Below are 24,473 nucleotides of genomic sequence, written 5' to 3'. Positions count from 1 at the left end.
CATGTTCCATCTTATTCCCACTCACCACTTTGGTGAGTACTATCTGCATGTCTTTGAAGATTTCTTGTAACCACATGCCAAGGAAAATTAGCTCCAACTTCCTCTACCTTCTCATGATAGGACTTAACAAAGGGTTCTCAGTACCATAACTCTGTAAAAATTTGTCTCTAATCTATTGGTTAAAATATTAACTAGAGAGAAGTGAATCATTTAGTCTAAGACGGTGGTTTTTAAAATATTCATAGAAAGGTATTTTAAAATGCAATCTCTGTCAAAGTAAGGTGCTTGGAGCCATCCATTTGCAAGTTTAAGTCTTAAAACTAAAATAATTCCATATGGAATATTTATTTAACACCTCTGTTACTGGAGTTTTGACTAAAATTTCTTTTTAACATGGTGATGAACTATTAATGGCTGTGACTTTTGAAAAAAGTACAGTTAGAGATATGAGAATATTCATTATCTGCCCCACAGGGAATCAAGAAATATATTGAAAATAAGAGTTACTTAGACTTTTTTTTAAAGAGAAAGTTTGAGAAAATATTGAAATAATTAACAGATCAGTTGTTTAAAATAATGTTTGAAAACCAGAGAGTAGGTCTCAACAACCATGAGATTGGGAGTCTGCCAGTTACTATTACTTTTTTCTTCCTGCTTTAGGTGAAGATTTCTTGGATAAGTTCTATTTTTAATATAATCATTTAATATTTTCTAATTTGGGGTTTCATATTTTTTTTTTTATTATTTTAAGACACACTTTTTAATGGTCTTGGGCTTGGAGCAGTCATTGGCCTTGGAGTTGCTGCACTTTTGCTAATCCTAGTGGTGACAGACGTCAGCTGCTTTTTTATTCGGCAATGCGGGTTATTGATGTGCATCACCAGGAGAATGTGTGGAAAGAAAAGTGGCTCCAGTGGCAAAAGTAAAGAACTGGAAGAAGGAAAAGCTGCATATCTGTGAGTATCAGGCTTATGCCTTATCTTACATGAAATGTCACAGTCAAACTTGAGTGTTTTATGTGGGGGATTTGGTGTCCCCCAAGGTAAAGAGTTTGACTACAGGATATTGAGCACAGCACTACCTGCTCTCTGTCTCAAATCTCTCCTTAGTATTTCACCTTATAGAGACAAATGACTTTACAATGGTCTACTTAGAATTAAACCTCAAAATGGGATGCTCACTGAAAAGAATCACTGCAATCATTTAAAGATGATAGACGAATAGATGGATAGATAGTTATGCAAATGTATTCAATTTTTGTTTCTCCCACCGTTTTTCAGTTTATATTGATTAAAGAATGGCCTCAACAGGAATCTAAGCTAAAAACTCACACTTATTTAAAAACATAACAAAATTATGGCAACTCCCACAAGTGTAAGTGACTACATGTAGGTTTCAAGATTATTTGTATAGAAAATTTGTATTTGCTATGTAATACATTGATAGATTCTGAATTTACTCTTCCAAATTTTGATAAAAACTCAAGTATGTTTTATAATTTAGAGTTCTTTGTGGAGTCTCAATTAAACAGAATATGAATTCCAATAAAATATGTAGAACTGAATTTTGTAGAAAATTATCTTGTGTAAAAGGGTAATTAAGATGTTTTAGTAATTCTGTTTTGTTTTGCCTTGTTTGTCATTACATAGATTTGTATTTAATCTCAAAAGTACAATATGCTCAATGGGAAAAAATTCATCAAGAACAGAAAAGAATACACACACGTATATACACACAGGTTTGTGTTTGTATATGTGGTGTTTGCACACAACTATCTATATGTATGAAGACCAGCAATCAAAAATAAGCATTTTTAAGAGTTCAAGACATCTCCATTATTTTTTTATCTTAAAGTCTTTGTAGTTCATGTTTTTTTAAAGAATTTTTCAACAAACACATTTACCATCCACTGGGGCTCTACAATTAACATTTTATTACATGCTCTTTATCATGTATTTATCTATAACTCAATCCATCATATTTTTTAATTAAAAAACACAACACCTACATAATTCAACTGGTATATCATTACATACAGTTCAAATTTGTTTATGTTTTCCTTCAGTAAAACCACATAGAATGAAATGCACAAAATGTTCCATTTTATGAGTTTTCACAAATATTTTTATAAGTATAACCTAAATCCTAATCCTATGAAAACTCAGAACCTCAAATGATTCCCCAAAAGTTCTTTCATACCCTTATCCAGTCAAGCCACACTAATCTCCACCACCCCAGGCAACAACTCTTTTTGATTTTTCACCACAGATAATTTTTCCCTGTCATAAGACTTCATATAAATGGATTCCTACAATGTGCACTCTTTCAAATCTGGCATCTTCACTGAGAATATTTTTGAATTCTTTTGTGTTGTTCCATAAATAAGGAATTCATTACTTTTTACTGTTGAATAATTTATATTCTTTTTTAAATTTTTCATTTCAAAGTATTATGGGGATACAAATATTTTTGGTTACATGGATTGCTTTTGTAATGCTCGAGTCAGGGTCAAAAGTGTGCCTGTCACCCAGAAGGTGTTCACTTCACCCATTAAGTGAGTTTTCACCCATCACCTTCTCTCCACTACCCCCTGCTTGATTTCATTTGAGATTTATTTCACTCTATATAAATGTGTGCTCATTAGTTAGTTCCAATTTAATAGCGAGAACATGTGGTATTTGTTTTTCCATTCTTTAGATACTTCATTTAGGATAATGGTCTCCAGTTCCTTCTAAATTGTTGCAATAAACATTCAAGTGCAGGTATCTTTTTGATAAAATGACTTCTTTTCCGTTCAATAAATACCCAGTAGAGGATCAAATGATAGGCCTACTTTTAGATCTTTGAGAAATCTCCATACAGTTTTACACAGAGGTTGAACTAATTTGCAGTCCCACCAACAGTGTATAAGCCTTCCTTTCTCTCTGCATCCATGCCAGTATCTGCTGTTTTTGGACTTTTTAAAAATAGCTATTCTAACTGAGGTAAGGTGATATCTCATTGTGGTTTTGATTTGCATGTCCCTGATGAGTAGCAACATTGAACATTTGTTCATATATTTGTTGGCCATTTGTCTATCTTCTTTTTAGAAGCTTCTGTTCATGTCTTTTGCCCACTTTTTGAGGGGTTTTTTTGATATTTTCTTGCTGATTTGCTTGAGCTCCTCATAGAATCTGATTATTAGCACTTTATCACACGTATAGATTGCAAATATTTTCTCCCATTCTATAGACTATTTATTCTGTTACTTATTTCCTTGGCTGTGAAGAAACCTTTTAATTTAATCAAGGCCCATGCATTTATTTTTGTTGTTTCCATGATTTCCATTGGGGTCTTCTTCATAAATAATTGACCAACACTAAACTGAGCATATAGTAATAACATTCATTGGGTGTCGGGCAGATGGGAGGAGAGTGGAGGGGACGGGTATATTCACACCTAAAGGGTGTGGTGCACACTATCTGGGTGATCGACACATTTCAATCTCTGACTTGGTGGGGAAAAGGCAATATATACAACCTAAACATTTGTACCTCCATAATATGCTGAAATTAAAAAAAAAATTTATTTACCTAGGCCAAGAATTTATTATTCTAGAAGATTTTTTTCAATATTTTCTTCTAGAATTCTTATGGTTTCATGCCTTACATTTAAGTATTTTATCCATGTTGAATTAATTTTTGTGATTGGTGAGACATATGGATCCTGTTTCATTCCTCTGCATGTGATTATCCAATTTTCCCAGCACCATTTATTGAATAAGAATTCTTTTCTCCACAGTATATTGTTGTCTGATTTGTCAAAGATCAGTTGGTGCTATGCTCATGGTTTTATGGCTGAGTTTTCTGTTCTGTTCCATTGGTCTATGTCTCTATTTTTGTACCAATACCATGCTATTTTGGTTACTATAGGTTTATTATATAACTTGAAGTCTGGTAATGAGATGACTCCCAATTTTTTTTTCTTTTCCTTAAGACTGTTTTGGCTACTTGGGATCTTTTCTGTTTCCATGTGAAGCATAGAATTATTTTTCCCAAATCTGTGAAATATTAATATGAAATTAGTATTTTTTTTATTTCATCTTATTATTGGGGATACAGAATTTAAAGTTACATACGTTGCCCATGTACCGCCTGTTCCCCCAAGTCAAAGCTCCAGGCATGTCCGTTCCCCAGACAGTGCGCATTGCACTCATGATGTAGGTATATACCCATCCCCTCCTCGCATCCCCCCTCCCTGAGTCAGCACCTTCAAGCGTGACCATTCCCCAGACGGTCCGCAATGCACTCATCATGTAGGCATACACCCATCCCCTCCCCCCACCCCCCCACTTCAGTCTGATATCCCATTGGTATCATTCTCAGATGTGAATTTAGGTGATGATCAGGGAAACCAGTTTTCTGGTGAGTACATGTGATGCTTGTTTTTCCATTCTTGGGATACTTCACTTAATATAATGGGTTCCAACTCTCTCCAGGAGAACCATAGAGATGTCGTATCTCCGTTATTTCTTATAGCTAAGTAATATTCCATGGTATACATATACCACAGTTTACTAAACCATTCATGTATTGATGGGCATTTCGGTTGTTTCCACATCTTTGCAATTGTGAATTGTGCTGCTATAAACATTCGAGTACATGTGTCTTTGTTATAGAATCACTTTTTATCCTTTGGGTATGTGCCCAATAATGGGATTGCTGAATCAAATGGTAGGTCTACTTGAATCTGTTTAAGGTACCTCAATAATGCTTTCCACAGAGGTTGCACTGGTTTGCAGTCCCACCAGCAGTGTATGACTGTTCCTGTCTCTCCACATCCACCCCAACATGTGTTGTTTTGGGATTTTTTGATAAAGGCCATTCTCACTGGTCTTAAGTAATATCTCATTGTGGTTTTGATTTGCATTTCCTTGATGATTAGGGAGGTTGAGCATTTTTTCATATGTTTGTTAGCTATACTTATATCTTCTTTTGAGAAATTTCTATTCATGTCATTTGCCCACTTCTTGATAGGGTTGTTTGATTTTTTCTTGCTGATTTTTCTGAGTTCTAAATAGATTCTTGTTATCAGTCCTTTATCTGATGTGTGTATGCAAAAATTTTTTCCCATTCTGTACGTGGTCTGTTTATTCTCATGACTGTTTCTTTGGCTGTGTAGAAGCTTTTTAATTTAATCAGGTCCCATTTATTTATTTTTGTTGTTGCTGTGATTGCCTTAGGGATCTTATTCATAAATTCTTTGCCTAGGCCACTGTCTGTAAGAGTCTTTCCTACATTTTCTTCTAGAATTCTAATCGTTTCACACTTAAGGTTTAAGTCTGTTATCCACTGTGATTTGATTTTTGTGAGAGGTGAAAGCTGTGGGTCCTGTTTCAGTCTTCTACATGTGGCTATCCAATTTTCCCAGCACCATTTATTGAATAGAGATTCTTGTCCCCAGAGTATGTTCTTGACTGCTTTGTCAAAGATTAGGTGTCTATATAAGGATGGTTTTATATTTGGATTTTCTGTTGTGTTCCACTGGTCTGTGGCCCTGTACATGTGCCAGTACCAGGCTGTTTTAAGAACCACAGCCTTGTAGTATGGATTGAGGTCTGGCAAATTAATACCTCCCATTTTGTTTTTGTTGCTTAAAATTGCTTTTGCTATACGGGGTCTTCTCTGATTCCATACAAAGTGTATAATAATTTTCCCTATGTCTGTGAAAAATGATGTTGGTAGTATAATAGGCATTGCATTGAATCTGTAGATCACTTTGGGTAGCATAGACATTTTAACAATGTTGATTCTTCCGACCCACGGCATGGTATGGTTTTCCACCTATTTACAAGTTCTGCTATTTCTTTCCTCAGTGTTTCATAGTTTTCCTTATAGAGGTCCTTTACCTCTTTAGTTAGATATATTCCTAGATATTTTATTGTCTTTGTTGCTACTTTGAAAGGTATTGAATCTTTAATTTGGTTCTCTGATTGACTGTTATTGGCATATATGAATGCCTCTGATTTGTGTATGTTGATTTTGTAACCTGAGACTTTGCTATATTAATTAATCAATTCCAGGAGTCTCTTGGTTGAATCCTGGGAGTTTTCCAGATATAACATCATTATCATCAGAAAAAAGTGAGAATTTGATCTCTTCTTTCCCTATTTGGACTCCCTTGATTCTGCTCTCTTGCCTGATAGTTCTCACAAGGACTTCCAATACTATGTTGAAAAGTAATGGGGGACAGTGGGCAGCCTTGTCTGGTTCCAGTTCTAAGTGGGAATACTTTCAATTTTTCCCCATTCAGAATGATGTTGGCTGTGGGTTTGTCATATATGGCTTGTATCATTTTTAGTTAGGTTCCATCTATGCCTATTTTGTTAAGCGTTTTTATCATAAAAGGGTGTTGAATTTTGTCAAATCCTTTTTCTGCATCTATTGAGAGGATCATATGGTTTTTATTTTTGCTTCTATTTATGTGGTGAATTACATTTATAGATTTCTGTATGTTGAACCACCCTTGCATCTCTGGGATGAAGCCCACTTGGTCGTGATGGATTATTTTTTTGATAAGTACTTGGACTAGATTTGCTGGGATTTTATTGAGAATTTTTGCATCTATATTCATAAGAGAAATCGGTCTGTAGTTCTCTATTTTTGTTGCATCCTTTCCTGGTTTTGGTATCAATGTTATGTTGGCTTGGTAAAATGTGTTGGGGAGAATTCCATCCTTCTCAATATTGGAGAATAGTTTATGTAGGATGGGCACCAGCTCTTCTTTGTATGTCTGGTAAAATTTGGGTGTGAACCCATCTGGACCAGGGCTTTTCTCTTTGGGTAGGTTTTTTATTGCTGTTTCGATTTCAGTTCTTGATATTGGTCTATTCAGGAATTCTATTTCTTCCTGGTTGAGCCTGGGAAGGCTATGTGTTTCTAAAAATTTGTCCATTTCCTCCACATTCTCCAATTTGTGTGCATAAAGATTCTTGTAGAATTCATAGATGATATCTTGTATCTCTGTGGCATTGGTTGTGATTTCTCCTTTCATTTTCCTAAAGGAGGTTATTAGAGATTTTTCTTTTCTGCGCTTGGTTAGTCTAGCCAGAGGTGTGTCTATTTTGTTTATCTTTTCAAAGAACCAACTTTTTGTTTTATTAATTTCCCTTATGGTTTCTTTGTTGTCATTTTCATTTAATTCTGATTTGATCTTAGTAATTTCTCGCCTTCTGCTGGGGTTGGGGTCATTGTGTTCTTCTTTCTCCAGCTATTTGAGTCTATTCATTAGGCTGTCTATTTGCAAGTTTTCTGTCTTTTTGATATAGGCATTTATGGATATGAATTTTCCTCTCAGGGCTGCTTTAGCTGTGTCCCATTGATTTTGATAAGTTGTATCTCCGTTGTCATTTAATTCAAAGAATCTTTTGATTTCCGACTTGATTTTTTCCTTTATAGAATAATTGTTCATGAGAAAGTTGTTTAGCTTCCATGACTTTGAGTAGGAATGAGGGTTTCTGTTTGGGTTCATTGTTACTTTTATTCCGCTGTGATCTGAGAAGATGCATGGTATAATTTCTATTTTTTAAAATTTTTTAAGACATGCTTTATGTCCTAGGATATGGTCAACCTTAGAGAATGTCCTGTGAGCTGATGAGAAGAATGTATATTCTGTGGACTTTGGGTAGAATGTCCTGTAGATGTCAGTCACGCCCATTTGTTCTAGTATTCCATTTAAGTCCATTATGTCTTTGTTTATTTTCTGTTTGGAGAATCTGTCCTGTACTGTCAGTGGGGTGTTAAAGTCTCCAGCTATTACAGTATTGTTATCTATCATTTGGTTCAGAACAAATAGGGTTTGCTTTATGAATCTGGGTGCACCTAAGTTGGGTTCATATATGTTAAGTATAGTCATGTCTTCTTGTTGAATTGTGCCTTTCACCAGTATATAGTAACCATCTTTGTCTTTTATTACAGTTGTTGATTTGAAAGCTAAGTTATTGGAAGTTAAGATTGCCACACTAGCTTTCTTTTGGCTACTGTTTGCTTGAAATACCGATTTGCATCCTTTTATTTTCAGTCTAAATGCATCTTTGTAGGTTAGGTGAGTTTTCTGAAGACAGCAGATACTTGGTTTGTGTTTTTTTATTCATTGGGCCAGTCTATGTCTCTTGAGTGGGGAATTCAAGCCATTCACATTTATTGAGAGAACTGATAAGTAGGACAGATTTCTGTTCAGCTTGTTGGGTAGAACTTCATTGCTATGTTTTCTCTCTTTAGCTATTGTGGTAGCTGAAATTTGATCTTCAGCTCTTGAGTAGTTTTACATTCGTGGGTCTTTCTTTTCTTTTCTTTTTTTTTGTAACAGAGTGTCGCTTTGTTGCCCTGGCTAGAGTGAGTGCCGTGACGTCAGCCTAGCTCACAGCAACCTGAAACTCCTGGGCTTAAGTGATCCTACTGCCTCAGCCTCCCACGTAGCTGGGACTACAGGCATGTGCCACCATGCCCGGCTAATTTTTTTCTATATATATTTTAGTTGGCCAGATAATTTCTTTCTATTTTTAGTAGAGACGGGGTCTCGCTCTTGCTCAGGCTGGTCTCGAACTCCTGACCTTGAGCGATCCACCCATCTCGGCCTCCCAGAGTGCTAGGATTACAGGCGTGAGCCACCATGCCTGGCCTCGTGGGTCTTTTTTGTGCTGGTCCGTGTGTAACTCTCTTTTGAGTACTTCTTGGAGGGCTGGTCTTGTCTTGGTGAATTCCCTCAGTCCTTGTTTATCTGAGAAAGTCTTAATTTCTCCTTTGTATAGAAAAATTAGCTTAGCTGGGTACAAGATTCTAGGCTGGGCATTATTCTGTTTCAGAAGAGTGAGAATGGGGCCCCAACCTCTTCTTGCTTGTAAGGTTTCAGTTGAGAAATCTGGCATAATTCTAATGGGCTTTCCTTTTTATGTTACTTGTTTCTTTCTCCTTACAGCTCGAAGAAGGGACTCTAGTGGATATTTTGGTCAGTCTGATGACTAAGTGGCGTGGTGTTTTCCTATTTGCTATGAATCTCCCAGAGGTCCTTTGAGCTTCTTGAACCTGTATGTCTAGAGTTTTAGCAAGGCCTGGAAAATTTCCCTCAATTATGTCTTCAAATAGCTTGTCCAACCCTTGCTGATTATCTTCTTCATCCTCAGGAATGCCAATAACTGTCAAGTTAGGTTTCTTCACATAATCCCACATTTCTTGAAGACTCTGATCATTTCTCTTATTTCTTTGTTCTATCTCTGTGACTGACTTATTTAATTGGAAAGAGTTATCGTCAATCTCTGAGATTCTTTCCTCTGTTTGATCTACCTTGCTCTTGAGACTTTCCACAGTGTTTTGTAGCTCTCTGAGTAAATTTTTCATTTCTAGGAGTTCAGTTTTGTTTTTTGTCAATATTTCAATTTCTTTAGTGAATTTTTCTTCCAAATCCTGTATTTTTTTTGTGGTTTCTTTGTGTTGGTTATCCATTGTTTCTTGTATATTATTCAGCTTGTTTATAATCCATAACTGAAATTCTTCCTGTATCATGTTGGTATTTTGTGTCTGGTTTGTGTCAATTGGTTGAGAGCTGGTATTTCTCTTTGGGGGTGAGATTTCCGTTTGATTCTTTGCGCTCCCCGTGTTTTTTCACTGGGCGGAGACTGTTGTGTATTGTTTAGAGTTTTTTCTACCTCAGTTGGGAGGCTGCTTCTGGTGGGTCCAGCCCTAGAGGATTGGAGTGACCCAAGACCGCTTTGGCAAGTTAAGTCACTGTGTTGTGGTCTTTCAGTAAGCAGGCAAGGTCCACACTAGTTTCAGGCAGAAATTCTCTCTGTCTTTTTTTTTTTTTTTTCTTTTTTCCCCTTTGGTTCTTCCTCTATAGGGGTGGTTTCTGTCTCTTTCCATAGGAAAGATACTAGGTATGGGGAGTGGACGCTGCCCTCGCTCGCTCAGTGCCCAAGCTGCTGCAGCTCCCACCGGCAAAAGTCTGCCCTGGCCCAATGTCCCCAGGGACCAGGCTCCACACTCTCGTGTCTGGAGAAGTATTCAATGTTTACACAAGGGCAGGGTCCCTATAGAGGATCCACGGGCCAGGGGACGGAGACACCCAGGGACCCTCTCTGCACTCTATGGCTCCGCAGCAGCTAGGCTGTGGGCCTCAAATGGCGACCATGCGCCCGCAGATCGCCGACGCTGGGGGTGACTGCTCAGGGTCCGGCAGGCACCAGAGCTGGGGGCCTGGCGAGTTCCGAAGCCAACTGTGGCTCCCCAGCTAGAAGGCAAAAAAAAAAAAAAAAAAAAAAAAAAAGCGCAAAGAAAAGCAAAGCAAAAAAGAAAGAAAAAAGAAGAAAGAAAAGAAGAAAAAAAAAGTCAAATCTGTAGTTCAGTGCTTCTATACTTTTTTACGCCTTAGCGCAGCTCCGTCCCGCCTCACCAAGTGCGGCCCCAGCTGAGATTCCCCAGGGACCAAGCTGTTTTCCGGATAGTGTCTCCTGTCCACCGTGTTTATGCAAAGCCTGTGCTTTTGGCATGGGTTCACAGACTAGTGGAGTGAGCCGCCCAGGGAGCCACTGAGCACCCTATGGCTCCGCAGCAGCTACGCTGTGGATTTCAAGATGGCGCCCACGTGCCCGCAGAATGTCGGCACTGGGGGGGGTTAACGTTCTGAGTTCGGCAAGCACCAGAGCCGGGCGCCTGGCGAGCAAAGACACCCACTGGGACTGTCCAGCTAGGGAAGCGCTGAAAAAAAGCAGAAAAAAAAAAAAATCTGTAGTTCAGTGACCCTTTGCTTTTTTACTCCTTAGCACAGGTCTGTCCCTCCTCGACTATTGTGGCCCGGGCTGAGATCCCCCAGGGTCCAAGCTGTTTTTCCGGTAATGTCACCTGTCCACTGTGTTTATGTAAATCCCACGCTCTTGGCGTGGGTTCGTGGATTAATGGAGCTAGCTGCCCAGGGAGCCGCTCAGCAACTTATGGCTCCGCAGTGGCTATGCTGTGGATTTCAAGATGGCGCCCACGCGCCCACAGAACGCTGGCACTGGGGGGGACCAACGTTCTGGGTTCAGCAAGCACCAGAACCGGGGTCTTGGCAAGCAAAGACGCCCACCGGGGCTGTCCGGCTAGGGAACCGCTGAAAAAAAAGCAGAAAAATACAAAAATAAAAAATCTGTAGTTCGGCAACCCTTTGCTTTTTTACGCCTTAGCGCAGCTCCATCCCTCCTCGCTGAGCACAGCCCAGCTGAGATCCCCCTGGTTCCAAGCTGTTTTCCCGGTAATGTCTCCTGTCCACTGTGTTAATGTAAAGCCCGCGCTCTTGCTGTGGGTTCGCGGACTAGTGGAGCGAGCCGCCCAGGGTACTGCTCGGCACCCTATAGCTCCGCAGAAGCTATGCTGTGGATTTCAAGATGGCGCCTGCGCGCCTGCAGAACACCGGGACTGGTGGGGATTAATGTTCCGGGTTTGGCAAACACCAGAGCTGGGGGGCTGGTGAGCAAAGATGCTCACCGAGGGTCCCTGGCTGCAGAACCACCGAAAAACGAAAAGTAAGGAAATACAAAGAAATCCATTGTTTGGGGACCCTTTTCAGCTTTCCGCCTTGGCGCAGCTCCATGCCTCCTCGCCAAGTGCGGGCTCAGCTGAGATCCCCCAGGGTCTAAGCTGTTTTCCCGAAAATGCCTCCTGTCCGCAAAGCCCCACATCTCCCTCAGTGATTCTGCACCGGCTTCAGGCAGGTCTCTAATTAAGTGGGTGTGGAGGTCAGTGGGGAGAACAAGCCGCTTTCCTAAAAGGCTGCCCCTTCCCCACTCGATGGTGAGACAGGTGTAGCCGACCGGTCCTCCGCTGTCTATTGTCCCTCCTGCACTCTCCAGAATTTCGCGGACCTATTTCCCATTCACCTCAGGCTTTTCTTGTTCTGTGCGTCCCACGTTGATTCTCCGTGGATTCACGCTGCTGTTCTTGTGGGGGAGCAGTCCTCTAGCATTGTGGTAGGTCCAGATCCATGCCTCTGAATTTAGTATTTTTATGGGGATTGCATTTTATCTATAAATCACTTTGAGTAGTATGGACATTTTAGCAATTTTGATTCTACTGATCCATGAGCATATATTTTTACACTTGTTTGTGTTAATAACATCTGCATTTTCTTTCCTCAGTATTTCATAGTTTTCTTTTTAGAGATCTTTCACCTCCTTGGTTAAGTATATTCCTATGTATTTTATTTTCTTTGTATCTATAGTGAATGGAATTGAGTCTGATTTGACTCTCAGCTTGACTGTTATTGGTGTATAGAAGTGCTACAGATTTGTGTACATTGATTTTAAAACCTGAGACTTTGCTGCATGTGTTTACTAATTCCAGGAGTCTCTTGGGGGAATCCTTGGGGGTTTTTAGATATAAGATCATATTGTCTTCAAAAAGCAGTAATTTGACCTCCTCTTTCCTGATCTGTATACACTTAATTTCTTTCTCTTGCTCGATGGCTCTGGCTAGTACTTTCAGCACTATGTTTAATAGAAATGGTGACAGTGGGCATAATTGTCTTGTTCCATTTCGTAGTGGGAATTCTTTAAACTTTTCCCTATTCAGTATGATGCTGGCTATGGGTTTGTTATATATGGCTTTTATGATTTTGAAATACGTTCCTTTTATGCTTGGTGTGTTGAGGATTTTTATCATGAAAGTGTGCTGAATTTTGTTGAATGCTTTTTCTCCATCTATTGAGAAGATCATATGATCTTTGTTTTTGTTTCTGATTATGTGGTGAATCACATTTATTAATTTTCATATGTTGAACCATGTTTGCATCCCTGGGATGAAGCCTCCTAAGTCATGGTGGATTATTATTATTTTTTTGACATAGTGTTGAATTTGGTTGGCTAGCATTTTAGGAATATTGATCTATAGTGTTCTTTTTTTGGTGTATCTTTTCCTGGCTTTGTATCAAGGTGATACTGGCTTCATAGAAGGAATTGCAGAGGATTCCCTCCTTCTTCATGTTATGGAATAATCTTCAATAGGGCTACCAACTCTTCTTTGTAAATCTGGTAAAATTCTAGTGTGAATCCATCTGGCCCAGGGCTTTTCTTTGTTGGAAGACTTTTTTTTTTTTTTTTTGTATTGCTGCTTCAACCTTGTTGCTCAGTATTGGTCTGTTCAGAAGTTCGATTTCTTCCTTATTAAATCTTGGGAGTTTGTGTGTTTCCAGAAATTTTTCCATTTGCTCTATGTTTTTGAGTTTATGCGCATAGATATTTCATAGTATTCACAGATGATATTTTGTTTTTCTGTGGTATCATTTGTAATATCTCCTTTTTCACTTCTGATTGAGCTTATTTGTGTATTTTTTCTTCTATTCCTGGTTTATCTAGCAAGAGGTCAATCAACTTTGTTTATCTTTTCAAAGAACCAATTTTTTGTTTCCTTGATCTTCTGTATAATTTTCGTGTTTTTAATTTCATTAAGTTCTGCTCTGACCTTACTTATTTCTTTTCTTCTGCTGGCTTTGAGTTTGGTTTCCTTTTCCTTTTCTAGTGCCCTAAGACATGGCATTAGTTGTTAACTTGTGATCATTCTTTTTTTTTTTATTTAGGTATTTAAGTCTGTGAATTTTCCCTTTAGTACTGCTTTTGCTGTGTTCCATAGATTTTTGATAGTTGTGTCCCCCTTATCATTCAGTTCAAGGAATCTTTTATTTCCATCCTGATTTCATTATTGATCCAACAATAATTCAACAACAGATTGTTTAATTTCCATGACTTTGTGTACAATTGAGTATTTCTCATGGATTTGATTTCTAGTTTTCTTCCACTGTGATTTGAAAAGATACATGGTATGATTTCTACTTTTTTGAATTTGTTGAGGTATGTTTTGTGTACTAAGTTATGATCAGTCTTAGAAAATGTTCTATGTGCTGATGAGAAGAATGTATATTCAATACTTTGGGAGTAAATTGTTCTATAAATGTCTGTTAAGTCCGTTTACTCTAGAATTCTATTTAAGTCCAGTGTTTATTTATTTTCTGCTAGGATAATCTGTTCAGTTATATCAGCAGGGTGTTGCGTTTCCCAGCAATTACGATGCTGCTGTATCTCTCTTTGCTGATATCTAGTAGGGTTAGCTTTATGAGTCTGGGTGCTCCTGTGTTAGGTGCATGAATATTTAGGATTATTGTATCTTCTTTTTGAATTGCTCCCTTTATCATTATATAATGGCCATCTTTGTTGTTTTTTACTATTGTTTATTTAAAATCAATTTTATCTGGTATGAGAATGGCTACATATGCTTTATTTTCGTTTCCATTTGCATGGAATATTTTTCTATCCCTTCACCCTGAGTCTGTCTGAGTCTTTGTGAGTTAGATGTGTTTCCTGGAGATGCAGATAACTGGCCTATATTTTTTTATCCATTCAGCCAATTTATGTCTCTTGAGTGGGGCATTCAAACCATTCATGTTGATTGATAGAATTGATATGTGGGATGCTGTTCTGTTCATCCTGTAGGGTAGTACCTTATTGGTTTGTTTTACCTCTTGTACTATTGTTTTCTATGAGCTCTGAGCTTTAGCTTTTGGGTGGCTTTACTCTGGTGGGTGAATATTATGCTGATCCATGTATAATGCAGTTCTGAGTATTTCTTGCTGGGCAGGTCTGCTTTTCACAAATTTCCTCAGTGATTGCTTGTCTGAAAAAGTCTTTATTTTTCCTTCATATATGAAACTTAGTTTTGCAGGATACAAAAGTCTAGGATGGCAGTTGTTCTGGTTAAGAAGACTGAAGATGGGTCCCAATCCCTTCTGGATTGTAAGGTCTCAGTTAAGAAATCTGTTGTTAGCCTGATGAGTTTCCCTTTATAAGGTACTTGATGTTTTCACTTTACATCTCTTAGGAGTTCTTCCGTGTTGACTTTAGTCAGTCTGATGACTATGTATCTTGGCAATTTCCTCTTTGTAATGAATCTTCCAGGTGTTTGTTGAGCTTCTTGTATCTTGATGTCTAAATCCCTAGCAAAACCAGAAAAGTTTTCCTCAATTATTCCCTCAAATAGGTTTTACAGCCTTTGTGTGTTTTCTTCTTCACCCTCAGGGATGCCTATGATTCTTATATTTGGCCATTCTGCATAATCCCATATTCTTGTAAGCTTTGTTTATTCCTTTTCATCCTCTCTTCATCATTTTTGATGGACTAAGTTAATTCATAAGAGTTGCCTTCAAATTCTGAGATTCTTTCTTCTGCCTAGTCTAGTCAATTCTTAAAACTGTCCACTGTGTTTTTTATTTCCTTAAGTGGATTTTTCATTTCTGGAAGTTCTAGCTGTTTTTTCTTAATGTGTTCATCTCTTTAATGAAGTTTTCTTTCATTTCCTGAATTGGTATTCTAGTTTCTTTGAGTTGGTTTTCCATTTTCTCTTCAATTTTGTTGAGCTTCTTTACAATCCATATTTGGAATTCTTTATCTGTCATTTCAATATGTTCATTTTGGTTGGTATCCATTACTGTAAAGCTGGTGTTCACTTTTGGGTCTGTCCTTTTGCTCTGATTCTTCATACTTCCAGAGTTCTTTTGCTGATTCCTTCTCATCTGGAGTAGCTATTGCTTCTTATTTTGGGATTTTCTTTTGTTTATATAGGGTCTTTTCATTTCCCCTCACTGATACAGGTGTGTTTGTAGCATATGTTGGGTAAGAACCTTTGGCTTTGCTGGGGGGTGCTTTGGTGGTGATCTGTGTTCTGGATGAATGACTTGGTTATGGATATTCTTAGTGTGGTGGTTTTCTCAGTTGCTAGTTGTTTGTAGTCTGTAGGATTGGTGAGCTATGTGAGTGGGCTGATTTCCTTTCTCTCTTTGATTAGAGAGGATGAAAGTTTTTGAAATTTTTTCTTTTCTACAACCTTGTAGTCTTTTTAACAGTGTAAATTATAATGGCACACCCAGTTTATAAAACAGTAGGTGGTGTTTATGAGTGAGACTCAATCACACAATGTATAATTGAGTCAGTAACTGTTGTAAAGGGCATGCAAATTGACCTCCCTGTCAGTAAGTGGTGCTTGCCAGAAGGAACAAGCTGTGATATTGTTTTTGGGTCCTATGACTGGCTCTAGTCCCTCAGGAAAAGCACTCAAATGCCCCAGGTGGTGAGTGGGGCCCTGGAACTTCCAGGTGAGTACTTATTCTCTGACACAGCAGAGACAGATGAGGGAGTGCAGCTGGGTTTGGCTGGGTTAGGTGAGCTTGCCCTCAGGCTCCACAAAAGCTGAAAAGGTAGTTGTTTTGACAAAGGTCAAAGGTCTGCTCCAAGCTTCTGGGTAAAGCCCTCATGAAGCAGCTGAAGTGGCCCCACCAACCAGAAAGTCTGCTTATGGAGGCCAGGCTATCTGTGATTCACAATCTGGAAGTCTGGATTTTATCTTCCTTTTCTTCCCCCTTTCCTACTCTGCAGTCTACCTTTGATGTCTGCCAACAGCATGAGCTCCAGTCACCCAAGCTCCCCCATAGCATAGCTCTCATGTGGGGGAGGGGTGCTTTACAAGCATGCCACAGCTAAGACCCACACTGTACTCTCCCCCCAGATCTGTCCACATGGGCTCCCTTGCCCCCTGAGACTAATTCACAAATCTCCCCTCCATTCCCTCAAGCAACATATCAAGATCTGTAGATATGGGATCAGCCTTCAGGCCCAACCCTGGGTCTGCAAAGGTCAATCTCTGACCATGCCAGGGAGAACTGTGTTGGTCCTGAATTGCCCACGGGTTGCCCAAGCAGGTTCAATGTCCATCCCTCTCTCATCATGCACTGCTCTGATGGAGCCGCCAGTCAAGCAACACCAGGAGGGCTGGCTATAAGGGGGCTCACTGACGAAGCACCTCTTTCTGTAGTATTAGCTGTAAGGTCTCCTTTTCAATTATGATTGAGCTTATTTGAGTTGTCCCTCTTCTCAGTCAATATAACTAGTGGTCTATCAATTTTGCTTATGTAGTCCAATGACAATCTTTTAATTTGTTGATCCTTTGTATTTTTTTTCTTTGAATTTAATTTAGTTATTCTCTGATCTTTATTATTTATTGTCTCCCTGCTTGCCTTGGAGATGGTTTGTTATTGTTTTCCTAGTCCTGTGAGTTGTGATACTAATTTGTATATTTGTGATCTGTCTTTTTGATATAGGCATTTAGTGCTATAAACTTCCATACTGTCATTACTTTTTCTGTATCCAGAGATTTTGAAAACATTTTTCACTATTATAATTCATTTCAAAAGTTTTTAGAACTTTCACCTTGATTTCATGATGAAATCATGATCATTCAGCAGCAGGTTGTTTAATTTCCATGTATTTGTATAGTTTTGAGAGTTCCTTTTGAAATTTCTTCCTAGTTTTACTCCACTGGTTGCCTGAAAATATATTTGATAGGATTTCAATTTTTTTTTTTAATTTGCTGAGACTTGTTTTTTGCCCTAACACATGCCTAACATATGGTCTATCTTGGTATATGTTCCATATGCTGATGAGAAGAATGCATATTCTGTAGTTTTAGGATAGAATGTTGTGTAAATGTCTGTTAGGTTCATTTGTTCTAGAGTTTTATTTTAGTCCAGTGTTTCTTTGTTGATTTTCTGCCTCAGTGATCTGCTGAGATCTGTCAGTGGAGTGTTGAATTCCTCCTCTATTATTGTATTGCTGATTATTTCCTTTCTGAGGTATTTGTTTCATGAATCTGAGATCTCCAGTGTTAGATGCATATGTGGTTAGGATTGCTATATAGTCTTTTTGAATTGTTCATTTTATCATCATATACTGTCTTTGTCTTTTTTTTTTTTTTACTATTGTTTATTTAAGTCTGTTTTATCTGATATCAGAATGCCATTCTTGCTCTCTTAAGTTTTGTGTGGAATGTTTTTCTAATTCCTTTCCTTCAGCCTATGAGAATTTTTATGATTTAAGTGGATCTTGTGAAGATAGCAGATATTTGGCTTTTTTTTAATCCATTCTATGAATCTACATCTTTTAAGTGGGGCATTTAGACCATTTACATTCAATGTAATATTTGTATGTGAGATATTGTTTCAGTCATCATGTTGATAGTTGCTTAGTTGCTTTGTATTCTCCCTCATGTTATTGCTTTATAAAATCTGTGTGTTTTTATACTTTTGTGTGTTTTTATACTAGTGAATATCAACTTTTCATTTCAATGTTTAAAACTCTTTTGAGTAGTTACAGTAGTGCCAATCTAGTGCTGAAGAATTCCCTGAGTGTTTCCTTATCTGGGAAAGACTTTATTTCTCCTTCATTTTTGAAACTTAGTTTTGCAGGATAGGAAATTTTTGGCTGACTATTATTCTGTTTAAGAAGTTTAAAGATAGTATTCCAATCCCTTTCACCTTGTAACCTTTCTGCTGAGAACTCTGCTGTTAGCTTGATGGTTTTTCCTTCATAAGTTACTTGATGTTTTTGTCTTGCAGCTTGCAGGATTTTTTACTTCATGTTGACTTTGGCTAGACTTTTGACTATGTGCTATGGTTATGTCGTTTTTGCAGTGAATCTTCAAGGAGTTCCTTGAGCTTCTTGTATCCTGATGTCTAAATCTCTATCAAGAACAGGAAAATTTTTCTCCATTATTCCTTCAAATAGGTTTTCCAAGCTTTTTGCTTTATCTTCTTTTCTGTCAGGGATACCTATGATTCTTATGTTTGGGCATTTTACATAATCCCATATTTCTTAAGGACTTTATTTCTTTTGATTTTGGTTTCTTTATTTTTGACTGATTGGGTTAATTCTAAAGACTTGTTTTCAAGCTCTGAAATTCTTTTTCTGCTTGGTCAAGTCTATTGTTAAAATTTTCCTCTTTGTTTTGTATTTCCTAAATGCCTCTTTCATTTCCAGAAGTTCTGTTTTGTTTTTTAAATATATCTATATCTTTATATTTTTTTATTCATATGCTGAATTATTTCTTCTTGTATATTTGAGTTAGTCTTCCATTTTACCTAGTGTCTCATTGAATTTCCATACAGTCTATATTTTGAATTCCCTGTATGTCATATCAATATTTTCATTTTGGTTGGGATCTATTGCTAGAGACCTGATGTGATCCTTCCAGAGGAGTCACTAAACTCTGTTTTTCATACTGCCAGAGTTCTTGATCTGAATCTTCTTATCTGGAGAAGCTGTCACTACTTATTTTTGAATTTACCTTTATTTAGATGGGACTTTCTCCCCCTATTAAGGGTGTAACTGTAGTGTATATTGGGTAAGGACTTTTGTCTTTTCTTATAGGTACTTTCAGGGAGCCAAGACTCTCAATGAATTCCTTGGATATAGATAGTCATAGTATGGTTGTTTTCTCAAATACTCATTATTAGTAAACTGTAGAAGCAGTGTACTATGCATGTGGGCAAGTTCCCTGGCTCATACCATGAAGGAGAGATGGAGGTCTCCACAATCTTATCTCTTTCCACAGCCCTGTGCTCTTTTAACAGTATGAATTATATGGGACATCCAGTTAACTCTCCAGGCCAATAGCTGGCTCTGGCAGGTTAGAGTCAGCCAAGCCCTGTACAGTTGAATCACTAAATGCTATAATGGTCTGTACAAGTTGACCTCCTTGCTAGCAGGTGGCACTTGCATGAGAGAGCCAGGTGCAGTGATGTTTGTGGTACCTAGTCAATCAGAAGAAGTGCTCTGACATCCCATGTGATGAGCAGGGCCATGGAACTCCCAGGTGTTCCTTTTTTGTATTACACCACTGCTAAGGCAAGTGGAGGGGGCAAAGCTGGGCAGAGCAGAGTTGGGGTTGCCTACATCCAGGCTTCCCAAAGGCAGGTGCAACAGAAGTCATGAGTCAGTCCCAGACCACTGGTGGAAGCCTCCAGGGAGTCTCAAAGGGGTCTCCTCAATGTCAAAGAACCTTCTCATGGTGGAGTGGCTGTCCAGAATCCACAATCCAGTAGGCAGAAATGAGTTTTTCTCCACTCCCATTCCTTTGACCTGCTGGATTCCCCCCTAGTGTCTGGCTGCTGGTAGCAGGCCAAACCAGCCAGGGCAGTAAAAAGTTGACTGCACTTAGGCAACAGAGCCACCCCAGGCTGCAAGCCTCCCCACTGGGGACAGAAAGCATGGTTTCCCTGACTGTTCCTGGTGGGGGAGGGATGCCCATTGTGTGCTCTGCAACACAGACCCATACCACACTTTCCTCTCAGTTCTGCCCATGTGGGTTCCTTTCCCACTTGAGATCAGTTCACAAATCTCCGCTACATGCCCCTGAATGATCTGATCAAGTCCTGGCAGTACAGGATCAGGTCTGTGGACCTGATTCAGGTCCTGGGTTCAAGCTCTAACTGTGACAGGGAGAGTCAGGCTGGTCCTGGGCTGCCAGGAGAACACTCAAGCAGGTCAACTGCTCTTCCACTGCAGTCCAGCCACTGGGAGTGTATGCCCCTTTCTACGGGGGCAGTCAGGTGGGCAGCTATCAGGAAGGCAGGGAGGGGTGGAAATCATGGTTCAAGCACTTATTGTTCCTATAGTGGCCCACAACTGTGTTGGAGAAACTTGACCTTTGGTCATGAGAGATCACCAGGTCCCCCTCTCCCTCCCTGGCTCAGCAGCAGGTTGGTAGTGGCCTCAGGGCAAGGCTTAGAGCACTGGGGGAAGGGCTCCTGAACTGGCTCTGGACATAGGTGATAAAGGTTTAGAAGCCTGTGGAATGCCATATGAGATCAGGCAGTGTCTCTTTGTGATCTCCTGGCAGCTACTCATGCCACTCTGAAGGCCTGTGGGGGGTCTAGGATTTCTTTTGCAGCTAAAACTGAAAAGATGTGATGAGTGAGTGAGGAGCTACAAAGCTCTCTTGCTTACCCCTTTCCTTAGCCTGAGTCTGTGGGCCACTCAAGGCTTTTAGAAGCACCTACCAGGCAATGTGGCTTCTACGTTTACCTTTAGTGTCTCCTGTCACCTTGTTATCTTCAAGCATTTGTTTTCTGATGATTTATTTGGCTTATGGTTATTTGATTGATATCTTGATTATTCTCTGAAGAAGAGGCACATGTCAGCTGCTGCTAGTCAGCCATCTTGCTGGTCTCTCCAACATATTCCTCTATATTTTTATTTCTATTATTCTGCTTGGTATGTAGTGGTATCTCACTGTGATTTAAATTAGCATTATCTGAATACTAGTAAAGTTATTTTCTTATATTTTTAAATTACTTCTATATGTTCTTTTTTTTGAGACAGGGTCTTCCTCTGTCACCCAGGCAGTAGTGCCGTGGCACAGTCATAGTCACTTCAGCCTCGAACTCCTTGGCTTCAGCCTCTTGAGTAGTTGGGACTATAACATTCACCACCAAGCCTGGTTAATTGATAATTTTTTGTGTGTGCATGTGTGTGTAGACCAGGTTTCACTACATTGCCCAAACTGGTCTCAAACTCTTTGCCTCAAGCAATTCTCTGACTCAGCCTTTTAGAGCATTGTTGTTATAGTTGTGAACCACCATGCCTGGCCTGGTTATATTTTATTGAAGTCCTCATTCAAATATTTTAGCCATTTTTATTGGGTTGTCTTTCTTTTCCTTATTGATATGTAGGAGTGTTCTTTTGTATAACGTGCTCTGCATATGTGATTTTGGCTATATATATATATATATATATATATGATTTTTTTTTATTTCAGAATATTATGGGGGTACAAATGTTTAGGTTACATCTATTGCCTTTTCCCTGCCTGAGTCAGAGCTACAAGTATGTCCACCCTCCAGATGGTGCTCACCACACCCATTAGGTGTGAATATACTCATCCCCTCCTCCCTCCTCCCACCTGCCTGATACCCAATGAATGTCTTTCTCTATCCTTTCACCAATAAAAAACTTAATTAACTGCTATATACCTATAATCATTCTTGCTAACTGAGAGCATATGCCCTTCAGCTTTGTTGTTCTTCAAGATTGTTTTGCTATTCTTGACTTGCATATCCTTTAAACCAACTTGCAATTCCTGCAAAAAAAAATCTTCTAATATTTTGATTGGGATTGCATTACATATATAGACTAATTGAGAGAGAACCAATATCTTTACAATATAAATATTTCAATCGACAAACTAACAATTGTGTATGTGTGCTTTTTTAAGAATCTAGGTTCATGTATGCAATGAAATTCAAAAAGCACTTTGTTTTTTCACATGTAGCCCTCTCAAGTTGCTGCATATATCCAGGCATGTGTTGTTCTGCACAAATCCGATGTGGGCCATTCACATGAACTATTAATACAATGTTAATGGCACCGTTGACTTATGCTGTTACTGTGTGCAGTCACTTCAAGGCCAATTAATTATTTTACTCCAATAAGGAGTTGTTCATTAAAATGCTATTATAGGTAAACAATTAATTAAAAAATTATTTCTACCTGTAATCACTTTTCTTTAATATATATACCCTTGAAACATACCCCAAATCAATATATTCTCTAAATTTTAAACAGAATTATTTTTAATCATTTGCTATAGCCAAAGCAAATTGTTTTCCTGACTCAAAAATATTTTCTCTAATTTAAACTTTCCACGTTTGAAAAAATACTGATTTCTTTGTATCTCATTTCATTGAATAAGGTAATTTTAATAAAATTAATTCAGTGGAAAAGTTCAGTTTACTGTACATAATACCATAATTCAAAACCAATATATTATGGAAATCCACCACAGATAAATACATCCATGAACAGTTAAAAATATTGATGACACTATAACAATGAAATTTTAAACTCATATAAAGTATTGTTGAAACACCAGAATTAGCTAGAATTAACTGTTGGGTTTAGGAATTTAAAATCCTATTATTAAATTCCTCTTTTATATCTGAACAGGCAACAGATTTTTAAGGGTATTTTTCTTGCCTATAAAAATGAAAATATGGACTATATAATCTTAAAATTTCTTTACAAATGTAAAATTATTTCCTCATAAATCTAAAAACTGTTCAATAATTAACTACATAGTTGATGATAAGGTCTCAGGAGTTTGAGGAATTCAGAAGGTCACTCTATGTCCACGTACTTAATGGAAATAGAAATGATAGAAACATAAGTTTTAGAAAACAAAAGGAACAACAGCATCCCACCCTAGGAATTACTCCCCCAAAGAACTACAACTAAAGTTTGTGCTCTTTGTGTCTGACTTCTTACAGAAAATTCTGTATTATTCAAAAAAGGAAAAGTAAGGTTTTCAGTACCTGAGAAATAAGGAAGAAGAGATTTGCACATTTTATAACATCAATGCTAAGAAATAGAGAGAGAATTGAAAAATTTTAAAAACCAAATGATTTTTCAAATAATCCATTTTAGGAATCCATCTAATTTTTATAATTATATTATAAAGATAACACAATTTATTAAAAATAGATTATAAAAAGAGTAAAAATTATTTTTCCAAATCTAAGACAGAGTGATCAGTTCTTATCTTAAAATAAATCCCCACATACCAACCATGATTTATTGTTCAAAATAAAAAAATACAATTTCTAATCTGCTTTTTGAATATCAAGATACTCTTGAACTTCTAGATCCCCAAAACTCAAGGAACTTGACTTTAAAATGTTCCTTTTGTATAATGTTACATTTTAATTTGCATATCAGTATTTTCTCCCTTCTCTTCTCCAAATCTGTCATTTTTTATTGAGAAAACTTAAAGGATTCATCTATTTACATATATTTTCCCTTTTAATTATCTCATTCATTGATTAACTCCTTAAATTTTTGACTTATACATTCCCTAAAACTGTTCTTTTCATGAGGAACATTATGTTGATGAGATCTCATGTTTTACCTCATTTTTTATATTTTTGAACTATCTTGCAGCATTTGACAATGTTGAGATTTTCTCATCCTTAAATTCTATCATCCCCTTCCAAGACTCAGTGTCCTCTATTTCTTCAATGTTGCATCCTCAGTTCTCTTTTATCCTATTTCAATTATCACCTCTACATGATTGAATACCAAATATTAGTAAACATACATACATGGTCCTTGTATTCCTCCTGAGTATTAGGATGCCTACCAGATGTCTATTTCTAAATAAAATGGGAGTAAGTAACATCCAAAATGTCTAAATTTTAACTTAGAATGATTTATCAAAAAGAAGTTTCTGTTTCTGTGATCCCTGTTTCTCTCAATGGCACAAGTATATGTGAAGATACACTTCAATTTCAGTTTAAATGCTTCTAGCTCAATAAAACTTTCCCGTATCACCAACTTGGCTAAACTTCTGCCTTTTCTGTGTGCTCACGTCTTATTTAACATATTCTTGTATCTGCTATCATATTTTCTTTGCATTATATTTATTTCTTAAAATTTTCTTTTTTTAAAAAAGTCAGCTATGGCACTAAATGTTTTCTTACCATTATATATAATAAAACACGTGTTTCTTCCTTTTCTCTGTATCTATTCTACAAGGAACGAGAGGTGCAGAAAGTTCTGTTTTCCTCTTTAGTATGTAGTGTTTCAAAAACTAACT

At 37.8% G+C, this 24,473-nt stretch overlaps 1 protein-coding gene across 1 annotated transcript in view; it reads left to right on the top strand.

Moving 5' to 3' along the window:
- The window catches only part of NCAM2 (neural cell adhesion molecule 2), a 325,026-nt gene that overhangs the window by 284,052 nt on the left and 16,501 nt on the right, over positions 1 to 24,473 (top strand). The window contains 1 exon segment of the mRNA XM_069472428.1: positions 752 to 956. Coding sequence (XP_069328529.1) covers positions 752 to 956 — 205 coding nt within the window.

The sequence above is a fragment of the Eulemur rufifrons genome, chromosome 7, assembly GCF_041146395.1.
Source record: "Eulemur rufifrons isolate Redbay chromosome 7, OSU_ERuf_1, whole genome shotgun sequence".
Taxonomy (NCBI): Eukaryota; Metazoa; Chordata; class Mammalia; order Primates; family Lemuridae; genus Eulemur; species Eulemur rufifrons.
Note: the sequence above shows the minus strand (reverse complement) of the source record. Positions and strands in the feature narration are given on the sequence as shown.